At 45.9% G+C, this 12050-nt stretch overlaps 1 protein-coding gene across 1 annotated transcript in view; it reads left to right on the forward strand.

The window, feature by feature from the left end:
- The window catches only part of Cpm (carboxypeptidase M), a 51509-nt gene extending 43291 nt beyond the window's left edge, over positions 1-8218 (forward strand). Inside the window, exons 7-9 of the mRNA XM_021175295.3 lie at positions 429-581; positions 2975-3123; positions 6215-8218. Of these exons, the coding sequence (XP_021030954.1) occupies positions 429-581; positions 2975-3123; positions 6215-6457 (545 nt within the window). The 3' untranslated portion in view covers positions 6458-8218. The remainder of the gene's footprint in view (positions 1-428; positions 582-2974; positions 3124-6214) is intronic.
- Positions 8219-12050: the final 3832 nt, after the last annotated feature.

The raw sequence follows: 12050 nt of genomic DNA on the forward strand, positions 1-12050 counted from the left end.
CATGAGTGCCCCATTTACACCGTGTCCAGTCCTCCTCTGAACCTCTTCTTAAAAATAGCCTGTACCCACATAAAATGTGACCTCTACCCTCTAACCACGCCCCTCCTCCTTTCTAGTTAGAATGCAATTTAAGAGGGGAAAAATGCTCTTGAAATGTAGGATTTCAAGGGAGGGAGGAATCTTTTCCCATCTCTCACTTAATTTTGGTGCATAACTGAGTTTCAGTCAGCTGCACCCCAGCTACCTCGTGGGACACCGTGTCTGTCTGGTCACGTGATGAGTTGTGAAGCCCAACGTGACGGATGTGTTAATTCACAGCCAATGCCTCTTTCTCCCAACCGGCTCATTCGCACGTCTCCCGGGCACGTGATACTTGGCTCCCCTCCACCACTGGTCCTTAACAAAAATGAGATGTGCTTGCTTTGCAGGGGGAATGCAAGACTACAACTACATCTGGGCCCAGTGCTTTGAAATTACCCTGGAGCTGTCGTGCTGTAAATATCCTCGCGAGGAGAAGCTGCCGCTCTTTTGGAATGATAACAAAGCCTCTTTGATCGAATATATAAAACAGGTGCACCTAGGTTTGTGTCCTACATCTTCTTGTTAACACTCACAGCGTGGGTAGAACCTTTGCGTCGAGCATATACAAAACCTCCTCCGGGGGCTTGGGGCTGGACCTCGTTTTCTATGCCAGGACTAAGGGTTTGAATTCTCAATGTGTTATCTACAGTGTGTGAGAGATGCTAGGCTTAGCTGTTTGTAAGAGAGGATGATTCACTAGCTTTGAGGGCGTAAAAGCCCAGAGTTCCCCCAATTTTACATATGGAATGATATGCAAATCTGGCAAAAAGATCAGGAAAACCGGATGTACTCTTGCAACATCTCCAAACAGAAGGCTAGTTATAGCCCCCTGCGTGGCTCTGCAGGTAAATGCGCCTGCACCAAGCCTGGTGCCCTCCGTTCATCCTGGGAGCCCACAGGGTGGAAGGAGAGACCTGACTACTGTCCTCTGACCTCCAAACTCTTATGCCATAGAGCACGGGGGCCTCCCCAAGACAACAAATATGTAAATAAGCAAATGTAAAAATTTGAAAATAAAACCTAGTGCTGCTGGCACCTTTATAACATTACAAACATATCATTGGCTCCCTCCACCTTACGTAATCACCGTGCTAAGTCCTTGGCTGTTATTCTGACATTTCAGTTTCCGCTGGCCTTTTCCTGTGAGTCCTGGAATAACTGAACCTTTCCATCAAGGCTCTCCCGATACTGATCCTTTAGTCACTATCATCAAGGAGGTGTGACAAGACATGAATATGTTCTGCCCCTCGCTGCCCTCTCTGTCGCCTTTTAATCTAGCCATCGGGATGATGGGATGATCCACAGAGCGCTGAATGAGGGCCAGCTTCGCATGCCATGTTTAATTCGGTATTAGTGTGCAGAAGCTGTGCAGCCCGATAAATAATAAGTAATAAATAATAGCATAAGCATTGTTGGCGATGGTATATTGAATTTACGAGTCCATTTAATTAGGCCATATCAAGAATATTTTTCCACCTGCCTGTCCCTGTTATCTGCTGAAAACTCAGATAACAGTAGGTTTATTAGCACGTCAATCCTGCCCCCTTGTGGTTTAAGACAGGAATTTTTTTTTCTGACTTAAAAAAAAAAAAAAAGAAACGAAACTATTTCAAAATACCGATGTGGTTGTTGCTACTTACTAGAAAGTCTCGCTCCACATTAGTGCCCTGCCCGCTGTCAGAGAGAACTGTTATAGGTGATGATGTCAGAAAGAACTGTCTATAGGTGATGATGTCAGAGAGAACTGTCTGTAGGTGATGAGGGCAAATGCTCCTATATAGACACTCCCTGGTCTCTGCCACGCTGTTCATTCAATGAAAGAGTTCACCAAGTGCTAGAAAGTTTGTGTGTCTGAGATGGTGACTCATCTGAAAGGCTCAGACCTGCCCTCTGTGGGAAAGAGAAACCTCTGATGTAGCACACGGGCCTTTCTTTGCCTGGAGGACAGAAGCCGGTGTAGGCGTCAAGCTCTTAGGCTGGTGTCCTGTTTTGAAAGCTCACAAAAGTGTTAGACTTCAGTGTGATCGGAAGTTGGAGTAAAAGATCTGCCCTGCTGCACGCCAGCCTGCTCTATGACTCCGGAGGGGCTACTGGGACTCACAGAAGAATTCAGTCTAAACTTGGGCTCTGTGGAGGAGGAGGAAGAGAAGAAAGTTATTTTAATCACCCAAAGCAAATTCACATTTGCAATCATTTATTTTGTTTTGCAGTCTTGAGGACTTAATGCTTAATGCTAAACAGTAACTCTACCACTTAGTGCCACCTAGTGGCTGCCTTTGCTAATCATAAGCCATGGAACACTGTTACAGTTTTGCTTCCCACTTAGCTTGTCTAGTGTGAAGACAAACCTTTGAAACCCTTATATATTGACAACTGTCTTGTAAGTTAATCATTTTTGTTCAGGTTTCTAAGGAATCCACCATCATCATGTGTTCAGTGCCGTTTAATGATCAAATAAACAACCTGGAAGTAACAGGAATGGATTAGTCATTTCTGAGCTTCCGTTTTGATAAAACATACACTGAATACCCTATAGCCAGCAATTTTGGCTATAAATCAGGCTTGTAGCTCAACTGTGATCTACAGGCATCAAAATGACCCTCCTTTCGTGAGCACTGTTAAGACAGATAATACTAGGGGTGTGTTTCTTAAATCCATAAAGGAAATGTCTTTCATGTGCCGTAAAACGTGTTATTTACTTGTAAATCTTGTAAATTGTATTATTATTGTGCCAGGACACATGAGGAGGTCAGGGGACAGACAGCCTTTTAGGGAGTCTCTTCTCTCCTTCCACTGTGGGCTCTAAGGATCGAACCTAGGTCCTCGGACTTCCAGAACTGTCTCGCTGACTGGAAATATGGCATGTCTATTTCATTTTCTTTTTGCCTTGCAGGGGTAAAGGGTCAAGTGTTCGATCAGAGTGGGGCTCCATTACCGAATGTGATTGTGGAAGTCCAGGACAGAAAGCACATCTGCCCGTTTAGAACCAACAAGCTTGGAGAGTACTATCTGCTCCTGCTGCCCGGGTCCTACGTGATCAATGTAAGTGGGCAAAGCCCGGTGTTTTATAAAATGCACAGTGGCCACCTGGGGTGGCCAGCGCTAAGTGGGAAATCTAACCGTGGGGACAGCAAGGCGGAGGGCAAGGTTAACATCAGGCCTGCAATAGGAGAGGAGTAGAAACAAACCAATGACGGGGAATCACAGATAGCCTCGCAGTGGTGGTGGTGCGCCAGGGAAATGTTAGTGATTCCCCAAAACACACACAGGAGCCAATCTGATGCAACTCACAGCAGGGTCTTTATTCTATCCGAGCAACCTTCCCCGCCACCCCCCAACGCACCACCATTACGCAGGGCAGGACGGTTTTGGTGGTAGGGAAGCCCTGAATGTCTATGAGTCAAGGCTTTATAGTAAGCAGCAAGCAGGGAATGCGTGTGCAAGCATCTCATTGGAAAGCTCCTGTGGCCTTTAACATGATTGGCTGGTGCTGGGAGTCTATCATAGACTTAACTTCTGCTCCCCTCTGCATTGGTGGTCATTAGGCAGGGGGTAAGCTTGTAACCTGGGGGTGCAGTTTTGTTGGGGGAATAACCTAGAGACATTCGTCCTGTTGAGGGTGTAACCTGGAAACTCTGCTCTTGTTGGGGATTGGCCTAGAGACTGGAGCTAGGTTCAGGTTCTGTTGGGGGCAACTTGGAAACTAATGCTAGATACCAGCCTGCTAGTCTACCTGAGTTCAAACTTAGGTCAGGTTCTCTAAAATGGAGGCTGAATTTCAAAGCTTTGGCATCTCAGTGGCATATGCCTTTGACCCCAGCACTTGGGAGGTGGAGGCAGGCAGATCTGAGTTCAAGGCCAGCCTGGTCTACAGAGTGAGTTCCAGGACAGCCAGGGCTACACAGAGAAACCCTGTCTCTGGGAGGAAAGCCATATGTTTTCCAAACCAAGTACCTACCATGTTTTTTTCAATTATGTATGCATCTGTGGGCTATAGCACATTTGCAGAAGTCGGTAAGCAGCTTTGGGGCAGTTTGCTCCTTCCAGCATACATTCCAGAGACCGAATCACACTGGGCTTGCTGGGCAAGCGCTTTCACCCAGTGAACCATCCCCAGCTCAAGACGGCTATTCTAACGCACATGCACACGGGTAAACTAATCAATCAGCCCAGGAGGAAGCCAGCGTAAGCCAAAGTGCCCCACATGGAGCCCTGCCAGAGAAGTCAGGGCAGCTAAGCAGACACCACATGGTAGGAGCAAATGACGGGGAACTAGGAAGACGCACAAAGGTGTGACTGGAAATGACCCCAGAGGAAAGAGAGAAGCACCCGGCAGCTTCAGCCCTGGCACCCAGGCCTGCCTGCGAACTGAGGACAATGGGGAGATGCCAGCAAGCACTAGTGTGGCAGGGGACCATGAATGAGGAATCCCAAGCTTTAAACCCAATCTAGAGAGCTCTTCTGAAAGTGGTTTTTCTTTGTCATTTTCCTTGCCCTTCCATAGCCACTGCCAAACACCATCTTGGCATAGGAGCTGTTAGCCAACTTGGACTCTGGTTGAAGTCTTGGTCCAGAGTACATGTCACTGAAGAGAAGACATCCCTGCCCCCATGCTACCATGTGGCATGCCACAAGCCCCGCTGCTGTCTCAGTCTGCCCCCACGGGATCTAGAGGAGTCCCTGCCAACCACAGCACTGGCACTGTAGCAAGACAGCTCCTCAGTCCCACCTGTCAATCAGGAGCTTGGACAGGTGGTGCCAGCTGGGTCCCCCAGCTCCAGGAACAGAGCTACCAGGTGGCTCCCGACCTACCATTCAGTCCTCCCGGCCACAGCCGCAGATGCAGATGGTTCAGCTTCTCCTAGGCATAAGTGTGTGTGTGTGTGTGTGTGTGTGTGTGTGTGTGTGTGTGTGTGCTTGAAAACAAGGGACACACTTCAAGGCATTTATCAAAGCAATGGATTTTTTTTTTTTTTTTTTTTTTAGATAGAGCCCCAAAGGCACAAAAATTAAGATAGACAAAGAAAAACGAACCAGAAAGCATGGCGAAGGAGCTAAGAGCAGATTGTCCCTATATCTTCAGAACTGGGAAAAAAGATCTGCAAATGACTTCTCCATTAAGAGATGGGTTTCTAGAATATATAAAGCGCTCAAAAGGAAGCCCTGAATGCCAGCACTGCCCAGAGGCAGGTGGACCCAGTGAGTTTGAGGTCAACCTGGTCTACGTAGCGACTCCAAGGCCAGCGAGGGCCTCAAAACACAAAGCAATCGCAACCTACCTGAAGATTCACAAGAACAAAACTAGTTTTTAAAACAATTGAAAGTTGTTTTGTTTTGGTTTTGGGGGGGTTTGTTTGTTTGTTTGAGGACAGGGTTTCTCTGTATAGTCCTGGCTGTCCGGGAACTCACTTTGTAGGCCAGGCTGGCCTCGAACTCAGAAATCTGCCTGTCTCTGCCTCCCAAGTGCTGGGCTTAAAGGCGTGCACCACCACCGCCTGGCACAATTAAAAGTTTTAAAAGAAAGTGGTAGAGGGGCTCCGAAGGTCTGGGTTGAAGTTCTGGAATCCACGGAGCGGCCCACAACCGACCATCCGCGACTCCAGTTCTAGGAAATCCGCTGCCCTCTTCTGGCCTCTGTAAGCACTGCATGCAAGTGGTAGACACGTGCAGGCAAAAAACCGCTCCCGTGCAAGGTTTTGGGTTTTGTTTTGTTTTGTTTCTTTCTTTTTAAAAAGGAGGGGTGGGGAGTGAAGTAGAGTTATACCACCTTAGGCAAGGAGAATAGGAGTAAGTTGAAGAAAGAATCTACTCACAATCTTGATATCCAATAAGGATACTCTAGGCTTGGTCCAAAGGAAAGCACCTTTACCCCGGCACACTGAAATGGCTTCCTCCATTTAGTCTTTTCCTTCACTAGATGCTGAACCCCTCTCTGTTCTTACTTCATTTTGTAATTCTTGGATTCTTAGCATTTGCACCAAAGGCCTACATCAGGAGACACTGGCAACTTTCCGGGCGCTAGCCCCGGAGGCGTGGACTGCTTTCAAGCGCAGGCACCGCTCAAAGAGGTGGAGATCTGTGACCTCACACCCATCTGAAATCACTCAAGTAATTGTTTCTTGTTCCTTCTCAGGTTACAGTCCCTGGACATGACTCCTACCTCACGAAGCTTACTATTCCAGGGAAATCCCAGCCCTTCAGTGCTCTTAAAAAGGATTTTCACCTCCCGCTGCGATGGCAGCCGGATTCCATCTCCGTATCCAATCCTTCGTGCCCGATGATTCCGCTGTACAAATTCATGCCAAGCCACTCGGCTGCCACAAAGCCCAGTCTGTGCGTGTTTTTCATGACTCTTTTGTACGTATTTTTGAAATAAAGCAAGATGTGAAACTCGACTCCCGGGAATCAGGGATTGGTTACTGCAGGTTATGGCAACCCTCCCTCCTGTGGGACTGCGATCGGACAGACTCACTGTTTTCCTTAAGAAGAAAACCGGATGTTTCCAAACCTGGCCTAGAGCGACCTGTAACAACCAAATGGATCCTCAGTCTGGATAAAATGGAGGTCACTGCTTAACTCATGCTGCCCACGCAAACGCCACCCTGAAGGAGTGAGTCCCAAACACTTGTAAGAATCTACGGAGAGTCACGTGGATCAGAGCCGCAAGGATGGACACTTTCTAGTCACTTGCTGTGTTACGACCTTTCGTGTTATTTGTAGAGAGCTGATATTGTCTATAAGTGGTTCTCCCCAAAGGAAGAAATTTCTAGATAACGGGACTAAAAGCATTTACTCTTGCCAATGGTCTAAGGCCAAATGAGAGAAAATGGACAAACATGTCTGATGTGGCTACAGATGCAGTGGCCTCTGTCTCCCGTGCCTTTGTCCTTGCCCCCCTGCACCTGATGCCATAGTCCTACGAAGATGACCCCTCCTGTGTAACCCAGTCTCTTGCCTGAGCCTCAGATGCAACTCCAGCAGCTCACCAGACACACCCACCTGACTACGATGCCTATGAACTTCGGTTCATCCGGTTGACTGTTGAGACGCCATGCAAGGCTGTTCGATTCCCATATTCCAGTCACCGGAAGCTGCTGTATTGATCCCTGACAGCCTCTCCAGGCCAGTTAGCCCACCTCGCCGCTGACCCAGCTCATGGGTGTTTACGTCTTCCACACAGAACCTGGGGAGTTGGGCTGCCCAAAGCTTTCCTGCTCCCTAAACACTACACAGTAAGTGCTCTCGATCCCAGGTCTGGATGGCATTCTGATTGTGTCACGTCTTGTTTCCTGCTCAGTAAAACTCCATTCCATGGGGGGTTAAGAGCACTGACTGCTCTTCCAGAGGTCCTGAGGTCAATTCCCAGCCACCACATGGTGGCTCACAGCCATCTGTCATGGGATCCGAGGCTGCCTTCTGGTGTGTCTAAAGACAGCAACCGTGTAGTTATGCACACAAAATAAATAAATTTTTAAAAGGAAGAATTTCAAGCATCATCTTCAACGGGGAAGGAAGCCCATGGAGTTCCAGGCGGCGGGTTCAAGGCCGATCCTTCAAAGAAGCTCCTTGGACAGCATCGTGGTATGGAACTGCTCCGTGCTGGCCTTGTCTAGCACGCCAGGAGCTCTTTAAGACCAGGATCTACTTGAGAAATAATTTCTCAGAGTCTAGCAAAAAAAAAAAAAAAAAAAACAGGAAATAAATGGATAGGGAAGTGTCTAAGCAACTGCTACAGACCTTTCCAGAACGCTAAGGATTTGAGCAATTTTGTGAAAATACACGTTTTATATTTGGCAACATTCAGCTTACTAGTACACACACACACACACACTTTTCACGTGTGCATCAAAGAACAAAATCCAAAGATAAATGCAAATGGGTGAGCTGTGAGGCTTGAGGGAAAGGCATTTGCTGTTAGCCAGCATCTGCCTTCTAGACCAGAAAACAAATTCTTACAGTTCAAAGTAAAGTGTTTCCTGTGAAAGTAACTTTATTCTAACATTAGAAGAAGAGAAAACTGGGCGTGGTGGTGCACACCTTTAATCCCAACACTCAGAAGGCAGAGGTGGGTGGATGTCTTAGTTCACACAGACAGACCCTGTCTCAAAAGTAAATAAATTAAAAGGAAAAAAAAGGATAAATATCAAATAGGAAAATCAACAGTAACTCCAAGGTGCAGGTTTCTAAGTGACATGCATTCTCCACAGGAAGTAAGAACATGCGGGGTTTGACAGGCGATGAAGGCTTGAGACTCTAAAGAGATACGTGGGCACCCTGGTGCCCTTTCTTGGTGCCAAACCTAATCTATATTTTAATATCAGTAGTCTGCATAGCTTTTTAACCGCTTCTAAATTTGGAAATAGCATGAGTATGTTGATCATTTTATTTAAATAAGCATTAACTTATATCCCGGAAAGCACGTATTAATAGTTCAGAAAGGGATCTGGGTATATTACATTTGAAGTGTATATATATATATATATATATATGTGTGTATATATATATATATATATATATATATATACACATATATATGACGAAGCCAGGTGTGGTGGTGAACTATTATCCCAGCTCTTGGGAGGCTGAGGCAAGATCGACGCAGTTCAAGGCTAGCCTGGACTAGCCATCTTAGAAAAGCAAACCCAGTAAGACATGTAAGAGCAAGCTTGGGTCGCCATCAGCTGGGTGTCCTGAGTTCTGACTGACTGACCCTTTCCTAAGATTCCGTGAAAGGAAATGAGCTGCTCATGGGCCTAACTGGAGCCTTGGTACTGAAACAACTTGCAAGTGCCCGTATCTCACCAGAGACTGTCCCAGGGCTTTGCACACGGCCACTGAGCCACAGCTACGTCTTTATTTTGTTACTTTTTGTTCAGACACAGCATCTCACTAAGCTGTGTAGCCTGGACTTGGAACTCATAGTAAACCAAACTGGCTTTGGATCTGCCTGCCATAGACGCTGGAGTAGCTGTTACAGACCTGGTCCGCTGTGTCCATATTCAGGTAACATTACTTAAATCAGAAATATATATCAAAACCCAGTGTAAAAATCACTAAAACAGGGTGAGGGGGTGTAGCTCAGTGACAGTGTACTTAGCATATGCAAAGGCTTGGGTCTAATCTCCATTAACTACCCCCAAGACAAAACTTAACCTGGAAATTATTCTGTTGCCCTCTACCAGGTAGAGAAAGCAGAAGGAAGGAACACTTGGGTCTGTAACTGTTTTGAAAGCAATATACCTTACTAAAGGTGACCTGAAAACGGAAATAAATGCTGGTTACCAAAAACCACGTCCTTTTCAAGGAAACTTTCACAAAGTGCCTAGTTTACATGCGTGCCCATTTTTGAATTGAGATGGTAAAATCCCAGCACCCAGGCAGCAGAGGCAGGTGGATCTCTCTGAGTTCAAGGCCAGTCTTTTCTACAGAGTTCCAGGACCGCCAGGGCTACGCAGAAAAACCCTGTATCAAACAAGCAAAAACAATCCTGGTTTTCTCAGACTCTGCCTGTACTAAAATGGTATTAACATCAGATCTGCTTTCCAATGTATGAGTTGGGTTGAGACGTATCTGTTTCTAGGAAAGATGTACAAAGCCGTATAGCACACTTATTTTCCTACTGCAACAGGAGTTTTGCTCTCATTCTATGAGGGGGCATCTAGTGGAGGTTTGTGAGCTCCATTCTGCCTTCCTGGTGACCTCAGGTACGGGATGATGAAGATAGAGAGAAAGAGGCTGGATTAGGTGAAGAGCATCGGGTTCTTGGTGCCTACAACAGATTCTACACTGAGTTTGTTCTAGACTTGCATCACTAATAAGATGCTGTACTGTGTCTCACAGGCTGTTTAATCATACTTTAAGCTCACAAGCCAACCCACAGTTCTGTGCGAGAGACTTCATGCTGGTTTTTGTTTAACAAGCTTCTAAGTGATTCCTGTCATTAAAAGCACAGGAGCAAAAGCTATTAAAGATGCTCAGATTGCGTAGTGGCAATGCTGGACCATGCCTTTAATCCCAGTACTCCAGAGGCAGAGGCAGAGGGGACTCTTGAGTTCAAATCCAGCTTGCCTGGTCTATACAGTGAGTTCCAAGACAGCCAGGGCTACACAGAAAAATAGATAAATTCTCAGATTATCTAAGATTATAACATTTGCTTGGGAGGGACCATGACTACCTCTGGGCTTATTTTATTTACGTTATCTGATTATCAATAAAGAATATTCATATAGTGAATGTTGTCTCTTTCCATTACTGTTTTGTTTGCAAACATAACAAAAATCTACAAACTAGAAAAGACTGCTATATGGGGCTAGAAAGATGGCTCAGGGATTAAGAGCACTGACTTCTTCCAGACTCACCTACACTCTCCTCTCTCCACCTCTTTCTTCTTCCTGCCTCAGACCCCCAAACCCCACCTGTCTCTCTTCCACCCAGCTACAGGCTGCAGGCATCTTTATTCGCCAATCAGGGATAACTTGGGGGCCAAGATTACAGAGCATCATCTGGGTTTAAGTGAGAATTTCCCAGCCCCTGGGGGCAACCAGGGCCAGTATTTAGCAACACACAAAACCTAACAGTCTCCTGCCTTCCACCTTGTGGTAGCCTCTTGTTTCTGTCATGATGCATACTGCAAGCCTGCTGACCAACAAGCTTCCAGATGATTCGCCTGTGGGTCTGCCTGTCATCTCTCATGCTGTGGTTACAAATGAGTGCCACCATATCCAGTTTCTGGGGATGGAATCAGGACACAAGACAAGCACTGAGCCATCTCCTCCACACAAGTATCTTAACTTTAAATTAAATCGCAAACATTTCTCCGTCTCAAAAGAAAATCCATTGCAATATAGTATATTGGAAAATCCCTAGGCAGAATTGCCTAGACTTAAGTATTTAAATTTGTAGCTATTAGGGGCTGGAGAGATAGCTGAGTGGTTAAGAACACTGGCTTGCTCTCCCAGAAATTCTAAGTTCAAATCCCAACAACTACATGGTGGCTCACAACCACCTGTAATGAGACTTGATGCCCTCTTGTAAGACAGCTACAGTGTACTTATAATAAATAAATCTTTGGGCCGGAGCAAGCAGCCAGCAGAGGTCCTAAAATTCAATTCCCAACAACCATATGAAGGCTCACAACCATCTGTACAGCTACAGTATACTCATATACATAAAATACATAAATCTTAAAAAAAAAAAAAAGAAGGGCGGCATGTAGACAGCTGTGTGGTCAAGAGCAGCATCTGCTCTTACAGAGGACAGGGTTAGGCTCCTAGCATGGAACTTGGGTCCTAAGGAACTGATGCCGTCTTCCGGCCTCTTCAGGCACTGCATGCATGTATTTCCAGGCAGTGTATGCACACAATACATATACATGTGGACAAATTATTCATACACACAAATTTTAAAAAGGTGGAGAGCAATGGATCAATTTCCCAGCACCCACAGGGCAGCTCACACCTGTCTGTAACTCCAGTTCCAGGGTTTCTGTCACCCTCACAGACATATAGCCATAACACCAATGAACATAAAATAAAAATGAATTATAAAAAGATCACTGATGGGGGCTGGTGAGATGGCTCAGCGGTTAAGAGCACTGACTGCTCTTCCAAAGGTCCTGAGTTCAACGCCCAGCAACCACATGGTGGCTCACAACCATCCATAATGAGATCTGACGCCCCTCTTCTGGTGTGTCTGAAGACAGCTACAGTGTACTTACATATAATGAACAAATCTTAAAAGAAAAATCACTGACAGAAAAATGTATAAGACAAATCTCTTTTCACAATTCTTCAATAAACCATTTATTTGCAAATAAATAACATCAATGCCATTCCTAAATAAACATTTAAGAACTAATAATACACAAGGTACTATATTGTAAATCGGGACTGAAGCTGCCCAGGCTGCCGCACTGCCTCCTATTTAAACGCTGTCATGTGGGAGGAGTGTTCTTGTCTCTGATGCTTTAA

Source organism: Mus caroli, unplaced genomic scaffold, assembly GCF_978045245.1.
Source record: "Mus caroli unplaced genomic scaffold, Mus_caroli_1 scaffold_9, whole genome shotgun sequence".
In the NCBI taxonomy this organism is placed as follows: Eukaryota; Metazoa; Chordata; class Mammalia; order Rodentia; family Muridae; genus Mus; species Mus caroli.